The sequence below is a fragment of the Lepisma saccharinum genome, unplaced genomic scaffold (assembly GCF_977018435.1).
Source record: "Lepisma saccharinum unplaced genomic scaffold, izLepSacc3.1 HAP1_SCAFFOLD_310, whole genome shotgun sequence".
NCBI lineage: Eukaryota > Metazoa > Arthropoda > Insecta > Zygentoma > Lepismatidae > Lepisma > Lepisma saccharinum.
In genome coordinates this window covers 181146-200610 of record NW_028143045.1, presented here as the reverse complement: position 1 = coordinate 200610, position 19465 = coordinate 181146, and the positions used below count along the sequence as shown (strand labels likewise).

The window sequence follows — 19465 nt, the reverse complement described above, 5'->3', positions numbered from 1 at the left end:
CGTCTGTTTCATTTATATTTTCATCATCATTTAAATCCTGCAAAACATGAAATCTATTTGACAGTTTAATTTGGTAATCTTTCTTAATTCTTTCATCAGTAAACTTTCCTGTATCAAATTTTAGAACTTTTAGATTTTGTTGCTTATGATTTATCACTGAGAGTCTTTCTCTTAATTTAGCAATTACTAAATAATGGTCACTGGCACAGTCAGCACCTCTATGTGTACGAATGTCAATTATACTAGTATGCCTTCTCTTATCAATGAGAATATGATCTATCTGATTATGAGTTTTACCATCTGGAGAAGACCAGGTATATTTATGGATATCTTTATGTTTAAAAGTGGTACTTTTCACAATTAAATTCTTTGAGGTTGCAAAAGTAATCAATCTTATACCATTATCATTACTTAATTCATGAAGACTTTCTTTACCAATCGTGGGTTTAAATGTCTCTTCTTTGCCAATCTGTGCATTACAATCACCTAACAGAATTTTCATATCATACTGAGAAAATTTATCAAAGACCTGTTCTAACTCTGTATAAAAATCATCTTTAGTATTATCATCTTTATCTTCCGTTGGTGCATGTATGTTTATTAAAATAATTTTACACCACCTACCCTGTAAAACTGCATATGATATCCTATCATTAATAAATTCTACTGTTTTAAGAGCTGAGATAATTCTATTATTTATGAAAAATCCTGTTCCAAAATTATGATTTTCAGTACCACCATAGAAAAAAGTATAATTTTTAGTTTTACAATTCCCTTCTCCTGGCCACCTAACTTCCTGGACAGCTACTACATCTAATTTATACTTGACTATCTCATTAACTGTACACTGAAATGCCCCAGGCCGGTAAAGGCTCAGAACATTCCAGGTGCCTAATTTAATATCCTTATTCCTAACGTAGATCTTATCCTTAGTCCAGGGACCTCCCAAAGTAGTCCCCACCCGGAGATCCGAACGGGGGACTATTTTACCTCCGGAATATTTTACCTTGGGAATATCCATGGCCTTATATTGCTGATTCTTGACATGGCTTTTTACAGTGCAGAGTTGTCAGCTCTACGCCTAACCCCCAATATGAATGGAGGAACTACTACAGAAGACAAACACAAACACATTAGACAGCACAACTACTACACAAGACACACACAAACACAACACAACTATAACACAATAAGAACACAAACACACCACAACTACTACACAAGACAAACACAAACAAATTAGACAGCACAACTACTACCCAAAACAAACATACTAGACAACACAACTACTACACAAACATACTAGACAGCACAACTACAACACAAGACACATACATACACACCACCGCTACTACACAAGACAAATAGAAACACATTAGACAGCATAACTACTACACAAGATAAACACAACCACACTAGACAGCACAGCTATTACACAAGACAAACCCACATACAAGCACATCACAACTACTACATAAGATAAACACAAACACATTAGACACCACAACTACTACACAAGACAAACTCAAACACACTACACAGCACAACTACTGCACAATACACCCAAACATATAACAACCTCTACACAAGAAAAAACATAAACGCACACTTACTACTACATTTTAGTGCTAAGCAAATCGAATTGTCTGATCGATCATTTTTTGTTTACTCAGGAATAACCCCCACAGGTAAGTACGAATGTGAAAAATAACAAAATAAACGAATTTCAGATTTTTAAAGCATCACACATTTTCGTTAATGATGAATTCAGGTTATGTCAACACACTCAATTTTTAAAAAAAAATTGTTAGCAGACACCACAAAGTACTTCATTATTCTATGAATTCAATTCATTATGAATATTTTAATCCAATCTCATGTCTAGAACCTTGTACAAATGAAAATTATATTAAAGAGGAAATAAAAAGTAGGTTTAATTCAGGAAATGCATGTTACTTCTCTCTTCATAAACTTTTGTCTTCTCGTTTAATATCTAAGAAACTAAAAGTTAAAATATACAAAATAGTAATTTTGCCTGTAGTATTATATGGGTGTGAAACTTGGTCCCTTACATTGAAAGAGGAACATAAATTGAGAGTATTTGAAAATAGGATCCTTAGGAAAATATATGGACCTAAAAGGGATGAGGAGACAGGTGAGTGGAGAAGGTTACATAATTTAGAACTACATAATTTGTATTCATGTCCAGATATTATTAGAATAATTAAATCAAGAAGACTTAGGTGGGCAGGCCATGTGGCACGAATGGGAGAGGAAAGAGGAGTTTACAGGATTCTTGTTGGGAAACCTGATGGTAAGAGACCAGTAGGAAGGCCAAGACGAAGATGGAGGGACAACGTCGAGATGGACCTAAGGGAAATCGGTAGGGATGGAAAAGAGTATATCGATCTTGCTCAAGATAGGGACAGATGGAAGGCCTGTGTTGCTGCAGCCATGAACCTTCGGGTTTAAGAAGGCTAGAGAGTTAGTTAGTTAGTTAGTTAGTTAGTTTCTGAAAATGATATGAAATATTAATCTTAATTTTAAAATGTACGTACTTGCTATGAATTTTATTCCGTATATATTTTCATAGTTAAAAGTATGAGGTTAATTCAGTGTCACGAAAAATTCCAAATGAGTCTGGCCGTATTGCTGACCCACCGTGTCAAAATGTAATTTGCAAATTTTGTGATAAATATAAAATGAATAAAATGGATCACGTAATAACAATGTGAATGTCAAAATACATTGTTCTAGAGTATGGCCCACCCAAATCTTTGAAAGCCATCTAGCGACTCACCAGTTTGGCGTTACCAATGGGTTAATTATTATTCAACGAAAATTCTGGTGGTTATCCATGACAAATAGAAGAACCACTTTCAATTTACGCACGAAACACTTTATACAAGTTACATGTTCAGTAGAATAAAGTAATTGTACAAGTAACATAGTTTTGTTTTAATGCAATGGTCACTCTTGAGTTACTTCTCAAATAAGGAACTTTATGGGGCAAGTAATTGTGACTACTGGGGACTAAATAATTCGTCAGGTGTTGTTTTGGGAAACTGTTACCTTGAAATGTGCTGTAGGCTATGAGGAAATCAGCGTGGCTGGGAATGGAACAGGTAGTCGCATCATCAGTTTGTGTTCTGTGATCATCTGGTACCAGTGTGACACCATCATCGGTCTCCTGCCCACGACATGCCTGAAAGGAAACACAATGCTTCATCTTCAGTAACTACACACGGACGACATTTTCCGAGACTGAAATCAGAACTGGATGTTTTAAGCATCCACATTACCTGCATATTGTAAAAACTTATATAGAACCGACAAATACCAACAAGGAACGGAGAACTTAGCAAATGATTAAGAGCCATTATTTTGAAATTCAGACAAAAAAAGTGATAATTATAGTGCAGGAGGCCTTAGAAAGATCGTTTCGCGGGCTTGCAGCAGACGACAATATGCGGGGGTGTCTGCGAGAACCAATCAGGTTCGCGAATGAGCGAGCCCGGTTGCACAGCTAGCTCGCTGCACCTCTGCCTCTTGCTACCTCGGCCTGTTTGTTCGGCTGAGGAGCAGACGACACGAGAGTATCGGCAATAGTGTGCGAGCCACGTCTGCTGTTAGCCCGCGAAACGCTCTTTCTAAGGCCTCCTGCACTATAGACAGTTGTATTTTTGATCACGATGATTACTTTTTATATTGGAGTAGGTCATGAAAAATTAATAATATGCAATTTTAAGACCCTGAAAATATTTCCCCTATCCTGTAGAAAATATTGAAGTTTAAGGTCACACCCTCCATTTTTTATGAAAAGTGAAATATAAGTAAGTTTGGAGTGCTGTGTCTTTGGAAACAACAACATCCCAAACTTCTTTTTTATATGTTAATATAAGATAGTTTACTCTTAAACATTCAAATGTTTTGTTTGCCAGTTTGTGTTTGTAGTCAACAGATGTCAGTGGTGTTGTTGAAAAATGTTTTCTGTATTGATGGGGTATTGTTGCTTTGCATTGTTATGCGGCAACAAAACAGTCCAAAATGCAGTTTGTGCCTGTTCCTACTCCAAACTGTAGACTGATACACCTGAACATCTTATGCACACAATCAATGAAGTTTTAAAAACAGGAGTATTACGAACAGCTAACAAGTGCTGATTTCCTGATCACTACTTTGATGATTAAACAAATCTACGTTGTTACATCTGAGTGTGTAAGAAAACCAAGACCGTAATAGAGACAAATTAAGAATTATTGTCATACATAAAAATTTGTTTCGAGGGATTGAAAGTAACATCTTTAATGTTTTTTTTATGAAACTAAATAAATTGCTTTGATTTTGCTGTCACTGTGATTGCAAAAGTTTAAATGGTTGTATGTTAAAATGCATCTAAAAGTAGCAGTATTTAATTTTTTCTTTCTTCCTCAGGATTGCAGACTGAACTGAAAACGGCCATTCGACCAGGACGTGGTAAGTAGAAAATAGTATTTTGAGTTAGAGTTTTTAATATCTGAATTGTTGTATTTACAGACATGCTTTTGAAGTATAATCGCTTGATACCAATGATTGACATGGTTGACGCGAGTTCTATTTGTTGCAAATCATGGTATACTCGAAAATCACTGTTCGAATCCCGGCGTGAGTGTTCTGTGAGTGTTCCTTCATCAAATTCATCATATCATCACTCCTCATCTTCGCGATTAGCGAAATCGGGACCGCTCTCAACAAAGCGAGAACGCTAACCATTAGGTTTCGCGGGAGTTATTTCTTATAGACTAAGCGTCTTTTCGAATATTGAATTCGTCAACAATGCAAGAAAAATACAAGTAAATTTAAATTAATGTATTAGCAGTAATATTTTGAAATTCTTATATAGTTGTCCAAGTTTTCATTTTGAAGGTTGTGCGAGACTGAGGCCTTACCTGAATGAAGAAAAGTTTTGGTTTCCCAGCAAGCGACAGGCAGTTTTCTGCTGTGAAAGGTTCCAGTATGGTTTTAATTGAGTACTTGCTGTCCCTTGCTAGAAGGAATTTCTCGTCGCCATGAGTGAGAACTGTAATCACTAGGCAGTCCGCATCTGTATGGTCTTCTTGCTGAACTGAAAATAAGAGACGCTGAAGTTAATCTTGCAGAGTTCCCATATTTCACTATTGCATTTTTAGACTCGCTACGTCGTCATGAAGGTTGTGGGTTAGGGTCCAAACCTGAGCAACCGATCTTCTTGAGGGAGTGGTCGGTACAGCACGACGCCAGAGGCCCCGGGTTCGAATCTGGTCTGGCTCTTCCCCCAGAGGTGACCCTAAGTTTCGCTGGTGATTACTGATTCTGAAGCGTGTGAGAAACATTTCGGTAAACGTAATTTTATGTGAACCGGTTAATGTTCAAATGAACCGTAGTAAGAAGATTAGAGCATGCACCATGTATCTTACTTACGAAATACGCCTGGTTCTAGAAAGCATTTTACCAAGACCTTACCTGCAGATAAGATGCCTTTCAGTTCGTCACGCGTGAAATCATTGTAAATGGACACCTCGAACCCAAGACTCCTGAATTCTGTACCCAGAGCATTTGCATCGTAGGAAGTCCCTTGTCTCCTATCGACTTCCAATTCGAAATCGAAATTCTCGTGGTTGAAAATAATCGCCTTTCCTCTTCGGGGATGGTTCATGTTGTAATCGTCAGCATCTTTAGCCAACTTGAGAGTGGCGGCAATAGGTGGTTGTCTGCAAAAGAATGTAAAGAAAATCCTTATTTCCCCGTGCGTAAACGTCAAGTATTTTCACAACTGCTATTAAAAACGATGACATTCAAAAATGTTATGTCAAAATTAAGACAACAAATCGTATATGCATAGACTAGATTCTGAGATCCTATATTTCACGAAAATAGTTTTTTTCAAAAGAGAAGTTATTTCTCATAAGCATAATTTATTATATGAACATCATAAATATTTCTGCCATCTAGTAAAAGTGCTTTAATTTTGCCTATGCTTTTGTGTATAAGATGATGTAACTTTTCTTCCTGTATATTTAATTTGTAAATTTGTCATTCCTGAATATCAACATTGCATTGTTTTCAAACTGTGTACAGAGACATCAGATATGTTGGACACGCTTCGTACATATATATCTAAGTTATACTTTGTACATAACATTATCTGTGTTTAGTGAACTGTTGTAATGTTTATTTCATTCATACAACGTACCAACAATGCACGTACCGAAAACCAAAGTGGTAACTGAAACTCCGCTTTCAAATGACCACCGATTACAATGTTTTGTCTTTGAAAAACCTCTAAGACGAAGGTTAAAAATGATATTTATGAAATATTTTAAAGTGTATCCCACCCCCTTCCCCCACCCCCGAGCGCAGCTACGTAATATCCAAATTTAAAAATTGCAGCCCCTTTCGAAAAAAATCCTGCGTACGCCAGTGTATGGCACAAATTCATGGTTGCAAATCTTTGAAATGTGAAGACTTCTAAACGAAACCTTTATTCAATTGGAGAGCATAAAATAGGAAGTGCAACATAATGTACATGGCTGGTGATGCATGTCTGATTTGAGGAGAAAGGATTGAACAAAAAGTGCTGGTGTTATCTCTTGCCATATTGCTGTCTCTGTAACATATTATCGCTTTTAGTATTCTGCTATCCGACATAAAGATAAATGACAGTGGCAACCATGAATCTGTACCGTATGTTTGCATACATACAGGATAGAAAGCGCCGTTTCTCGAGGGTTTGTGATGTCGAAATGATGCATTAACGAGAAAAACGTTATTGAGATAAATTGTTTGTCTTTTCGTCTACATGCTGTGAGAGTTTGTAGGTGTCTGTTTGCGCGTATGCATACATACTCACACACATACTTACTTAAATGCTGACGGTGGTAGCTCATATGCAGGAAGGCGAGACGGTATAGGGTCAGAAACACTTTGTTCCATTGTTGTCGTTTGTTCTTGCTGGGATGATGGTCTTGTTTTTCTCATCTTACTACAATGCTGGTAGTACCATTCTTCCCATTTTCTTTTTTTGTCGTGAAAGTTTCGCCTCACTAAAAAATGAAGTATAAAATTATACCATGAAAAATTCCCTTAACTCAAGAGCGCGTCAAAGTTATTAAATTCCAACCTTACCTCTTTTAATTGGATTCAGATTTCCTCATTGATTATTTTAATTATTTCGTGGCTGCAACAGCTTGAGATGAAAAAGCTTCTGTGGATCCGTGAATTATGAAATTCACAGATACCCAAGATGGCAAGTATCTTAAGTTCGAATTCTGGGTAATGCACGAATGTTTCGTTGCGCTTGTTTCTTATCTGTTTCATTAGTTCACCATTCATCCATTTATCTTAGAGAGGAAGAAAATCGTCATCAAATAAATAAATACTAGTAATCATCATAATACAAAGTCATTGATCTAGAGCTAAAAATGAGAAAAATGACTTTTCCTTAACCTACCACGGAATCTTCTGTCGAAACGAGCAAAAGGCCATGTTGTGCATTAGAGGAAATTACAAGCTATCAAATTTATCCCTGAAGTTAGTATTGGGTGCCGAACGAACAATTAACGAATGAACGAGTTAAAAGAATTCTGAGCGCGTCGGCACAAATGGCCTACCATGTTTGTACCCTTCAAAGTATACGAGAAATAAATCCCCTTATCTAGAAATCCTTACATGATATGTTCGATATGGGCGAATCAAAAAGTAAGTTACACTCGAGCCGTGTAAATAATTACGCTTGGTGACAGCACTGTCCGGAATGTATTCTCCCCATACCCGAAACAGCCACGCTGCATCTGCTTTAATAGGAGAGTAGTCACCGTGTCAGTATGGCGTGTCGTACTGAAGTGTCGTCCAACATTGAGTTGCGCTCAGTCGTCCGATTTTTGTGGACACGAAGACGTAATCAGATTGAAATCCATCGCCAAATTGTCGAGGTGTACGCGTATGGACAACAATGCAATGTCCATGATCAGGAAATGGTCGAAGAGGAAAGAACGAACGTGAACGACGTACAATGTGTCGGCCAGCCTGCATGTCGTTACCATGTACCTGGTCGCTTGATCAACGCAGATGAGAACGTAGCGATGTCCGTGGTTGGCTGTGGCCTGCAGTGGACCGCACGTGTCGATGACCCACTTCCTCGCTGGGGTGGCGATCGGTTCGAACGTCTGAAGGGTGAGCTTCTTTGGTCCGAAATCTCTCTTCGACATCTGGCATTCGAGGCAACTTTTTGATTTCATGTACACCCATCGTTTTAATCCTGGGAAGTAAAATATTTTCCTGAAATTTTCATACGTGGAAGATGGTGAAGCATGAGCTGCATTGTATTCACTGCAATGAATCTTCTCGAAAATTTCATCTTTTAATTTGTGTGGAATGCACAAGAGAAGTTCCTCTGTCTTGTTGTATCGATGACGTCTGTACAGGTTGTTGTCTTTGATGACGTAATACTGTGCTGCTCGTACTACTCCTGGATCTTGCATCGGATCGTTGTTGATGACTTTAATGATAGGGCCGAATAATGGATCGTCTTCTTGATGTTGTCGAATGCTGAAGTTTTCGTCCTCTAGGTGGAAAATTAGTTCAGGGTTGTCTTCACAAGGGCATTTTCTGATGATTTGACATGTTTCACATCGAAGGAAAACTGCTGTAGTTCCAGAGCTCTTCGTGCCAATGGACCTGTCAAATTTGATGCTTGTCGTAAATAGGATATGGAGTGATTAGCAGTTATTAAAGTAAAATGGCTGTTTAGCAAATAATATTTAAACGCTTTTACTCCATAGACCACTGCGAGAAATTCTAGTTCAAATATTGATTTCTTCTTCTCTGTGTCGGTTAATCTGCGGCTCGCGAAGGCAACTGGGTGGCGTGAGCTTCCGTCTTCCGAATCTTGCCAAATGCTGGCTGCGAGGCCAACTGTAGACGCATCGGTGATGAGGTAGGTCTTCTTGTTTTGAGAATACGGTTTGAGAACGGGAGAACTGAGAATTTTATCCTTTAGTTCATCGAACTCTTTCTGGTGCTGCTCTGTCCACGTGAACGGAACGTTCTTTTTCAAAAGTTTATATATGTTATCCGCTAAAAATGAGAATCCGGACACATATTTTCTAATGTAAGAACAAAGTGCTAAGAAGCTCTTCACGTGTTTCTTATTGCTAGGTGTTGGAAAATTCTTGATTGAATTAATGATTTTGTCGGAAATTTTCATCCCTTTTGCAGAAAGAAGATGTCCCAAAACGATGGTTTCTGAAAATGCGAACTAACACTTCTTTATTCCAACCGTCATGTTTGCTTTCCTAATCCTATCAAATATTTGTTGAATTAGGGAGAAATTCTCTTCAAAAGTGGAAGTTGCTATGCACAAATCATCTAAATAGGTGGCTACTTGATTGTCGGGAAGACCACTAAATACAATGTCCATTAGTCTATTCATAAAACTACTGGATGTCTTCATGCCCATAGGTAAACATTTATAACGGAATGAACCACAACCTGGAATTGCGAAGCTCGTAACTGGACGTGATTCTTCTGATATTGGAATTTGAAAATAAGCTTGAGCCATGTCCAATGTAGTGTAAAAAAATTTACCCGCAAGACGTGCTAAAATGTCATTGCAATCTGAAGTGGGATATGAAACATTGTATATTACTTTATTAATTTCTGAAAAGTCTGAAACTAGTCTGTAGGTTTCATTTGGTTTCTTAACTAAGAATATGCGATGACGAAATGGTGAGTTTTCACAAGGTTCAATGATCTGTTGTTCTTGAAGTCTTGTTATTTCATTTTTCATTTTTTCCCTTAAATTTATGGGTATGGGAATTTGTCTAGCAAATGGAGGAACACATTCAGCAACATCTATGTGTGCTTCCATTGCGTTTGTTTTAGAAAAGCACTCAGAATTCCAATACATGATATCTGCATAATTGTAAATTAAATTTTGAATTTTGAGTTTTTGGTCTTCTGTTAGTTCGGGATTTATATCAATTTGTTTAACGTCATAAAATTTCCTATGTTTACTGAGTCGTTTTAAGGTTTCCTGGTCTAAATTTTCGTCACCTTGCTCCAATGAATGATGTACTTTATGACCACTATTTGCATTCGCATTGACGTTAGTGTCATAAATTTCAGAAATTATTTGCTTACTTCCTGGCTGGGGTGGTAAAAATTAGAAGGTGTACTTGAAACGAAACATTACGGAGACAGGATGTTCTCGTCGGTTTGGAATGCAGACCTTACAAATTCCATTACTTGCCTCGTCCGTGGAAAGGTACCAGCCTGACAGACGGATATGAATCGACAGGTATTGGAATTTGTATAGCGAAGCAACCGAACCGATCTGAGAAGATCGGAAGGAATTTTCGTGAAGAGTATTGGATTTGGTTTTGGTGTGTGAACATCGAGGAAGACAGCGCAGGTATGTACCTGGAGGACGGAGGCGAACATAGAATGGTCTGAGCCTTATTACTGAACCTCTCGCTAGTACCGTTTCTTACTTACACCCCGGTAATAAAATAATGAAATAAGGGAAGGAGCGAACACTATCAACAAAACGGAGCTTGTGAATCCAATCATCCTTGCCAACCACCACGTGAAAATTAAAAGAGATTGCAAGTGAACTGAACATATCCTACGACAGTGTGTCTATGCTGATTCATCACCAGTTGGGTGTATCGTAAACTGTGCTCTCACTGGGTGCCGCGATTGTTAACCGATGAGCACAAAAGTCAACTCAATTGAAATTGGACGGCATTTTTACACACAAGAAATCAAAAAACTGGTCACACGATTCAAAAAGTGTTTTGAATGCCTTGGTGACTATGTCGAAAAAAGTTAAATGTTCATACATTCTTGTCCAATAATTATTTTATTTATAATGCGTTTTGTTTATTTTATACAGGGGGTGTAACTTACTTTTTGATCTGTCCTAGTATAAAGGGGTGTAAAAAGCCACATGAGAAATGTTACGAGCTCAAGGTTGTAAATATGCCTCTTCGGTCATGTACAAGAGGTTTAAAAGGTAAGGAAGCACTGAAAACTTTCTCAGAGACAGTGTAAAAAACCCGAGCTTATCAAAAATCTAAAAACGATTGTTAAGACATGAGAGACGAACTCATGTAACTAAATTAAATGTTAGAATCTCCAAGAACAATGTATGCACGGTAAACTTCCTACCATGACAATTCACCTTATAAGTCAGTTAAAATGATAATAGACCTAATATACATTTCAATATTAGAACCACATAATTATTATTAATATTCTCTACAATGCATCTTACCTGATTTGAGGCAGATCTACAATGCAGACGTGCCCCACCTAGAGACGACATTTATATCTACAGCTGATTAGATTTCCTGCTCAATTATCTTATCGGTTTGTTTAACTACTTTATGATCTATTTCTTAGAAATGTATTTCGGGATTTTTTTGCTGTCTCGACATCATGTCGGTTCCTTGAACTTATGTAGCGATATTTACCAGGTGTTCTCAACTTTCGTGAGATTGCGACCCGGAATTTTTTAAAGTCAATGCCTGATCCCAACAATTCTACTGGTAAATACCTTTCCTAATTTTTAACTTTATACAGTAATTAATATGCACCCTTGAAATTGTAGTAATAAATAAATTATGGCATAATCAAAATGGGTAATAGTTCGTTTATGTCTAAGCTTTTTGACAAATGTAAAGTTAGATTTAAATTGTTGTCAACCATTGGATCTTATACTGTATTTTCCTCAGGCCAACATCGTCAAATTAGTTTGTTAAGCGTTGATTTTCATCGGCGTGTTGCATTTTGAACGTCAAAGAACTTCGATTAATACTAATTGGGAAACTGATAAGTACAGTATGTTATTAATTGGATTTTAATGATGTTTCGAGAAAAACTGTTTCGATAGAACTTATCGCGGCTCGGTAAAATTGATAACAGTGTCCAGTATTATTTTGTTGTAATGATATAAATAAATGAAGACTTATATTATGTACCAGAAACATAAATAAAACACATGAAAGTCTTCATGTACTTTATTACAATTAAATTATCATTGATTGTGTGTCAGTGGCGCAACTTTTGCCCCCGCACTATGCTAAACCTTATATACAATACACATTGAAATATACTGTCTTTGCCACCCCAGTTTTGGCACCTTCCCCCCCGGATTTTGAACCCAATCGTCGCCACTGTTGTGTGTAATTTGCAAGAAAATTTCCCGCAGAAATTGACTGTCAAAGTAACTTAAGTCACTTTTCAATTACCAGTAATTGTAACTGTGTTAATTTTAAAATGATTAACTGTAACTCGGTTAGTTTTCGAACCAAGTAACTGTAACTGAATTACTTTTAAAATGCAACTTTCAGAGCACTGCTTCACATTTTTTTTTAAGTTTTAAAGTCCACTTCAGGCACAGACAGGGTAATCGGGGCGGGATCTACAATTTTAAGTGGCATCGGAACCACTATGTGCCTCCGACGGGAATCGAACCTCTTGATTACAAGGCGACGACGTCACCATTACTCCAGCGGGGAGGCCCACTGCTTCACATATGCATTATAATGTAAGAATTTGTGGTTGTAACACCACGAAAAATATGGTTAACTATCTATGACCATTCGATCTCTTCGCTACACTTCCGAGATTTGTCAGTTTATTCTGAGAGGGATACATGTAATTATCACACATGAACGGTTAAGTAAGATTTGACTGATGATAATGTGAACTGAGTAGTGAATTGCACCAGGGGCGGCTTAAGGACCGGGTGTACATACCTACAATAAACGTGTTCTTTAACAGTAACACTTAAAATATTAAAAAATATATATATTATATTTCCTCTTTAAAACCGTAAATACGAGTATGTAACATGGTCATGCTTTTTATTGAGGGGTGGTGGAAAATTATGGGTGGGGCGGGTAGTAGGGTTAAAAATAAGATGGCGCCAATAATCCAACTCGCACGGTTAAAAATTTATCTTGAGTCACCCGTGAATAGCGTGCTCAAGAAAGGGTAAAGATGGTTTAGAACGTTTTAAATACACTAAAAGATGGAAAAACTTACAATCTAATTAAAATGTTTTCATAACCAGTTTAGGGAATTCTTGAACAGGCCGCTGTGACGAGTTAACATCCATGAACTGGATCATGAGCAAGCAAAGATAAGTTATATTTGTTCCTTGCAAGTAACTTCCACTTTTATTTTTAACATGGAGTGTTTACTGCATTTCATCATTCTTCCCACATGCGAATTTAACTGATAACTATTTTCTGTTTGTTGGACCGACAAAGATTGGATGGACGTCACTGAAGTGTAATATCTAGGAGCATTGAAAAAAAAGGACAGATAAAAACAGTGTTGACTGGAAATATGTGCGTATGGTGAGAGGGGGGGGGGGTTGTCACTGATTCAGCCTCTGATCTCTTAAATGTAGTGGACAAGTGGTTTGAGAGACTCATTCTTAAAAGGTGAAAAAAATTCAAAACCCTAAAAGTGGTAACAGACTGACCGAACAATCAAAATCAAGAGAATAATAAATATGAAATAATAATAACTACTTAATCCACACTGCCATGTTTCGTAATTCAGAAAATCTTTTTCCCTTCCGCTGAATCCGATTTATCAGTATTATTACTGAAGTCACTGCACGCCTTGTAGCTTGCCTTCTAGAATGTTGGTAACTCCTGTCCTTTGCTTCGTTGTCAAAAAATTCGACAACGTTAAATATTAAGTCCCTGCTTTCGCAGTGTACAGTTTTCCCCTTCAAGGTTGTCACAAACGCTTGTCACTGAAGGAGCGACGAACCTTTGACAGTGCTGCACAATTTAGCAACGCAGGAATAGGTGATAAAAGCATGCAGCCGATTGCATCGCCCATGCTTCCTCTGCTCTCTTAAGGCTTGAAAATTCGACGAGAGCGCAACGGAGACAATCTTATCTTGACCAAGCTGTACAGGGTCAACAAAGTTAGTAATAAGGTGTGTTTTATACATCGTAGGTTGAATTGTATCTTCTGAAAATATGCTGTATAAAGAAACAAACTGCCTGAGTACTAAGTGAGGTGAGTGTACTGAGCAAAGGCAGCTCATTTTTACAGTGCAAGACGTTTCTACGACAGTTTCGCTGTCAGTTGTTTTCCCCTCCTCTTCCTTCCTCCCCCCTTTCTCGTTCAAGGCAGGGTCCCGGGTTCGAATCCCGGTCGGGCTTGGTTGTTTGTGAATGTCCATTCATCAATTTCATCATTTCATCACTCATCCCCATCTTCGCAAATTAGCCAAGAGTCACAAAACGCGAAGTAAAATAAACTAAATCAAATCAAATCAAATCGTTCAAGGCAGAACATCAAAACGCTAAAGCCATGAAAATAGTCCTGTCAAGGTCACGCCGACCACCTACAGTGTTGCCAATAAGCAACAACTTCAACAAAGGAAATCAACCGCTTACGTACAACGCGCGAAGTGTCGACCCAGCAACTTAGAAGAAGTATGGCAACCCTGGAGGGCCAGGAGTGTGGAGGAGGAAAGGGGAAGCTTTGACCTTGACTGGTCTATTTTCGTGGAGAGAGCAATAGCGGGTTTTTATGCCCTGCCATACTCTGAACAGAGTGAGATGTCGAAGGTATTATCAACATTTCCCTTTTATAAGATTCCTCAATTTGAAATGATGTCTGACTTGCCTCGACTCCGCCACATGGTCTCGAATGGAACGGGATTGCAACACTACTTGACTGAAGACGTATTCCAGCGCATGGCAACCCATTGGGGAGCTAGGAGTGAGTAGCGTTACCCGGTCACGGATATCTCCTATAACGGCTAAGGGTTGGACGTGCTGACCCCACGTCACCTATTACCGGTTAAAGATCTCCACACCTCTAGGTAGGAATGTGGGAGAGAGTCTGGCAGTCGGGAGATAGGCCAAGGCTCTTCTAGGCCTGTAGAGCCACGGGTTATTATTAGGGAACGGATTTTAAGGTGTAGAACCTTTTCAAAAATATATCGTTTCAGATATGCATTTGAGGACATGAAATCAAGTAAAATGAACACATTTTGTTGCACTTTTTCGTGAGATTAGCACATTTATCCCCTTTTTAGTTCCCCCCTTTTATGCATCAGAACCTTTTCCTTCCTTTTATTTCATGTTTTGTTAAAAAAAAATAGGACAAGAAAATAAATTATTGTCACTCTTCTTGAGGAGCTACATAAAATCCTATACTCTTATTTTGTAAAGCAGAACGAGTGCTATAGAATGGTATAATATTACCATTGCAGCCACAATAATTCCCAAGACAATTTATCAGCACCTTTTTCACACCTTTTTGAAAACATTTTCAAAACCTTCCTTTTCCTTTCGCGACCATAATTTTGCACCTTAAAAACCTTTATGTATTATATATAATAACGCTGTAGGCAAAGAATGCTGGCTTTGCTGCACGGCAATACACGCTCTGACATATGTTAGGAAAAGTGCATTAGAGTTACAGCCTAAAAATAAACAATTGAATTATAAGAGCACAACAGGCTGCAGCGAGTGGTTTATTGACGCAAGTTACAGCTGATTTTAACAATTTTGGACATATTAATAGAAATTTTCCAATTGTTAAATTTCGTTTACGTAAATTTGCACATTTATTGCATGAAAGCGGTTATCACGTTGCAAATGGAAAGTTATCGGCATTCAATAATCTACGGCCCATGAAATGATGGACACTTGGTCACATTGAACCCCGGGGAGAAATTCACTTTGAATGGAAGCTTACCTACTCTGCTTATGTTCTTGAAGCGAGAAAGAAAAAACATGAGATCTTCTTCTGTAGTGACGAAAGGAACATCAGCAACAAGAAAGGTATTGAGTTTAGGGGATTCTGAAATTGAACAAAGTCTTTCCAAGAAATTCTGAGACCTCTCTACTATTTTCATCACGTGAATTTCTTCCAGGTTGATTGCACATTCCAAGATCTTCAATATTGCTTCTGCCATAACGTCTCCATCTAGTTTAATCATAGTGATGTTCTTTTGTTGCAAATTACCATCCCATACGTCATAACTGTTCCATGTAAAAGTAGGGAAGTAGAGCCAGAGTCGTTTGAGCGTAGGAAAAGCGTGAAGAACCACATGAATATTGCAATTTTCATGACCGTTGCTCAACGTCAAAGATTTAAGCGAGTTTCTGAAACTTGGCGATATGACCATTATATCGTTATCTGTATACAGCCCGTTTATAGATTCTAAATGTAAGTATAATAGAGAGTTCAAAGATTCGAAACTGGTAAGGGGGATTGACACTGATTGATAAATATGGAAGTATGTAAGTTTTGGACAACTCTTTTTAATGTACTCCAAACGTTCCTTGGTGAGGCTGTTCATAAAAATGAAGTCGAGATTGAATGTTGGTGATGGGATGCCTTTGTTTGTAGCAACTATTAAATTCGAAAACACATTATCTAGTGTGAAATTCCCAAAGTACTCAATATTAGAAACTAATCCCAAGACAACCAAGATACCTTTGTAGGTGACTTTTTCTGATTCACTCAATTCCAATGATTTTAAAAATTGACACAAGGGACTCTTTCTTCTCTGATAACAGTCAACCCTCTTTCCGTGTGACACGAGTTTCTCCAAAGGCATTAACATACCAGGTATTCCAAACAAGACACTTGCCCAATCAGTTAGGAGTTCATTGGACTGTGGCTGAACTTGCACCATGTTTTGTGTGAGGTAGTGAAGACCTTTGTCTGTTATTGGTGAACACCTGACATTAAGGCTCCGAAGAATATGACAGTTCTCTCCGATGAGTTTCAAAACTTTGTCGTTGCAAACTTGAGGCAGTTCTAAGTGAACTAATTTTCTGGTTGTATCCAGCATCTTCTGCATCTGGCCGTGGATCTCCCATTTCTTCTCGTCTGAACCTGCTTTCAACTCCAGTTTGAGGACGTCCAAATCTTTTCCTTCCTGCGCAAGATGTAACACAATCTCCATGAAAAAGCCCAGTTTTAATTTAGTGTTGAATAGAACGTCCAGTTTCTTGAAACCTTTCTTGAACAACACTTGAACAACGTAAACAACTGCAGGCCATTCCTCCAATGTATCTTCGTTTTGCTTCAACAACTCGATCGTTTTCTCCAGAAGTATTGATTGCTGTGTTCGTGGTATTTGACTAAAGAAGTTTTGAACGATTTCCTTAGTTTCATGAAAATTCGCACTTGGTTGTGACGATATTAACATCCTTCCCAATTTCTCGTACAAAATAGTCTGGAGAGTCGACTTTGCCTTCTTCGGCTTAAATATCCACACAGGTTCCATCTTTGTTGTTCTCTTTCAAGGCGACATTTCCTGAAAATGGATGGAAATGTACGAGTTGCAAAACTACAGGGTATCTTCAAATGATTGGAGGGGTTTCACGATGTTACTCTACGTGTATTATTGAACGTGTCAAGAAGCAACTTTACACTTTTGTAGAGAATCTAAAAAAGTTTTGTGACACATTACTAGTGTCCCCCTTTTGTGATTCTACAAACATCAACTACATAATCAAGTTCTTCCCAAACGCGATGCGGCATGTCACTATCAATTTGATTAAAAGCACTGATGATGCGAGCCCGCAGTTCTGCTAGATCACTCGGAAACGGAGGCACAAACACTAAATTCTTCATATAACCCCCACACAAAAAAGCCACACGGAGTTAAGTCAGGGAAGCGTTGTTGATCATCATTTCAACAACGACCGATCCATCGGTTTCACAGTCTGTTTTTTAAGAATTCGTGAACATCACGATGAAAGTGGGGCGGAACACCATTGAACTGGTAGATAAAGTTCTCATTGTCTGTCTCTAACTGTGGCATGAACCAATTTTTTAACATGTCAAGATACTCGCGTCCTGTAATGGTTTGCTCGCTGAAGAAGAAGGAGCCGTGAACTCTAAATTTTGAGATTGCACAAAATGCATCGAGTTTTGCAAAGTCATGAATATGCTCAACGACGCCTTGGGGAACATAAACCCCATAACTTGTAATGTGTCACGAAACCTGATGAGTTTAAAAAGAAGAAGAAGAAGAACTGTAATGTTACTTCATGATACGTTCAAAAATTCACAGTAACATCGTGAAACCGTTTCAATCATTTTCAGACAGCCTGTATATGACGCAAACACAGAGAAGTAAATGCATTAATTAAAGCAAAAAGGTGCATAATAACTGTAGCCTAAGCTAACCTGGAAATACACACCCCGGACAAAATTTTATTAGTCACCCCCAGGTAGAACATACAATTCTTTTCCCAGGCCAGCAGATTGCGTCCTGATAGTATTAAGCTGAGCCAACGACAAGAGACCTCGACCTCTGTGATGAGTAGGGAACGGATTTTAAGGTGCAGCACTTTTCCAAAAATATAGCTGTTTTCACCGATCGTTTGAGATATCTATTTTAGGACATGGAATCAAGTAAAATAAACACGCTTGTTGCACCGTTTTGCACCTTTTTGTGACATTAGCAGATTTATCCACTTTTTACCCCATCTTTGATGCGCCTTTTTTCCTCCCTTTCTTTCATGTTTTGTTAAAAAGAAATGGACAGAAAAATAAATTATTTTCACTCTTTGCAGCCCCAATAGTTCCCAAGAAAATGTAGCAAGACACGCGAGAGAAAACACAAACTTCAAAGAAACCTATTCGGCAGAACCACAGTTCTCTATGCGGTTACCTTAAAATACTTTCCCTAGTGATTAGTACAAATTAATCTTGTCATCGACAAAACTCCTCACTCCACAATAAGTGAGTTTCAAAAGTTGACATGGCTCGCAAAGTTAAAATATTTCAATTGCATTTGACACAGAGATCCAATCGGTTATTTCTTGGTGCATCACAGGCTTTTATTTGATTACTCCTGTGGAACGCGGTACCGAAATAATATTAATGTCATAAAAATAGTATTTTCCTGAACTCATTCCATATAAATTGTAACCTGAAGGTTAATTTACCATAAATAATTGTGTGTCTGAAAATCTTGTGCAATACTACAGTACTTGGAGTAAACTACATAGATTTTACAACTATAGCTAACCACACAAGATTGACATAAAATATTCTTACAAATGGTTCTTCCAGAACCTTACATCGACAAGTCAACGTTTTCAAGGAAACAAGCATAGAAACATGTAACTTTATTGTTAATTCCAACAATGATATTATATTGTTTAACAGTTCAAATAGGCTAGGACAACTCGTGCTTCATGTTGCAATGTTATATAAGTTACCTGAATCCAATATGGCCTACCTAAGGTTTGCGATTGTTTCTAATGGTGTACAAAGACACAATGGTAAAACTAATTGCAAAATTCAAAAGAGGGAACATTTCTGGACGTATACTGAAAATTGGAGTCGATTCAAAATAATAACATGGGTGCAGTGAATGTTTTGTTAAAAAGTTACGTTTAGGCCATATGTACCAAATATGGCCTTGTAATATATT

General features: G+C 37.8%; 2 protein-coding genes across 2 annotated transcripts in view; both read right to left on the bottom strand.

Moving 5' to 3' along the window:
• Nucleotides 1-11370, bottom strand: part of LOC145982676 (uncharacterized) — an 89289-nt gene extending 77919 nt beyond the window's left edge. Inside the window, exons 1-5 of the mRNA XM_083116046.1 lie at nucleotides 11294-11370; nucleotides 6881-7061; nucleotides 5482-5729; nucleotides 4929-5104; nucleotides 3073-3205 (exon numbers count right to left, since the gene is read on the bottom strand). Of these exons, the coding sequence (XP_082972172.1) occupies nucleotides 3073-3205; nucleotides 4929-5104; nucleotides 5482-5729; nucleotides 6881-6996 (673 nt within the window). The 5' untranslated portion in view covers nucleotides 6997-7061; nucleotides 11294-11370. The remainder of the gene's footprint in view (nucleotides 1-3072; nucleotides 3206-4928; nucleotides 5105-5481; nucleotides 5730-6880; nucleotides 7062-11293) is intronic.
• Nucleotides 11371-15539: 4169 nt separating this feature from the next.
• LOC145982674 (uncharacterized) lies at nucleotides 15540-19123 on the bottom strand. The gene is made up of 2 exons (XM_083116043.1): nucleotides 19087-19123; nucleotides 15540-17332 (listed from the first exon to the last, which is right to left on the bottom strand). Exon 2 carries the CDS (start codon nucleotides 17300-17302, stop codon nucleotides 15686-15688), a length of 1617 nt encoding a protein of 538 aa, XP_082972169.1. The 5' UTR covers nucleotides 17303-17332; nucleotides 19087-19123; the 3' UTR covers nucleotides 15540-15685.
• Nucleotides 19124-19465: the final 342 nt, after the last annotated feature.

What these genes read in the sequence shown, in the direction of transcription:
- LOC145982674 (XM_083116043.1), bottom strand. Translation starts at nt 17,302, where the DNA reads ATGGAACCTGTGTGGATATTTAAGCCGAAGAAGGCAAAGTCGACTCTC.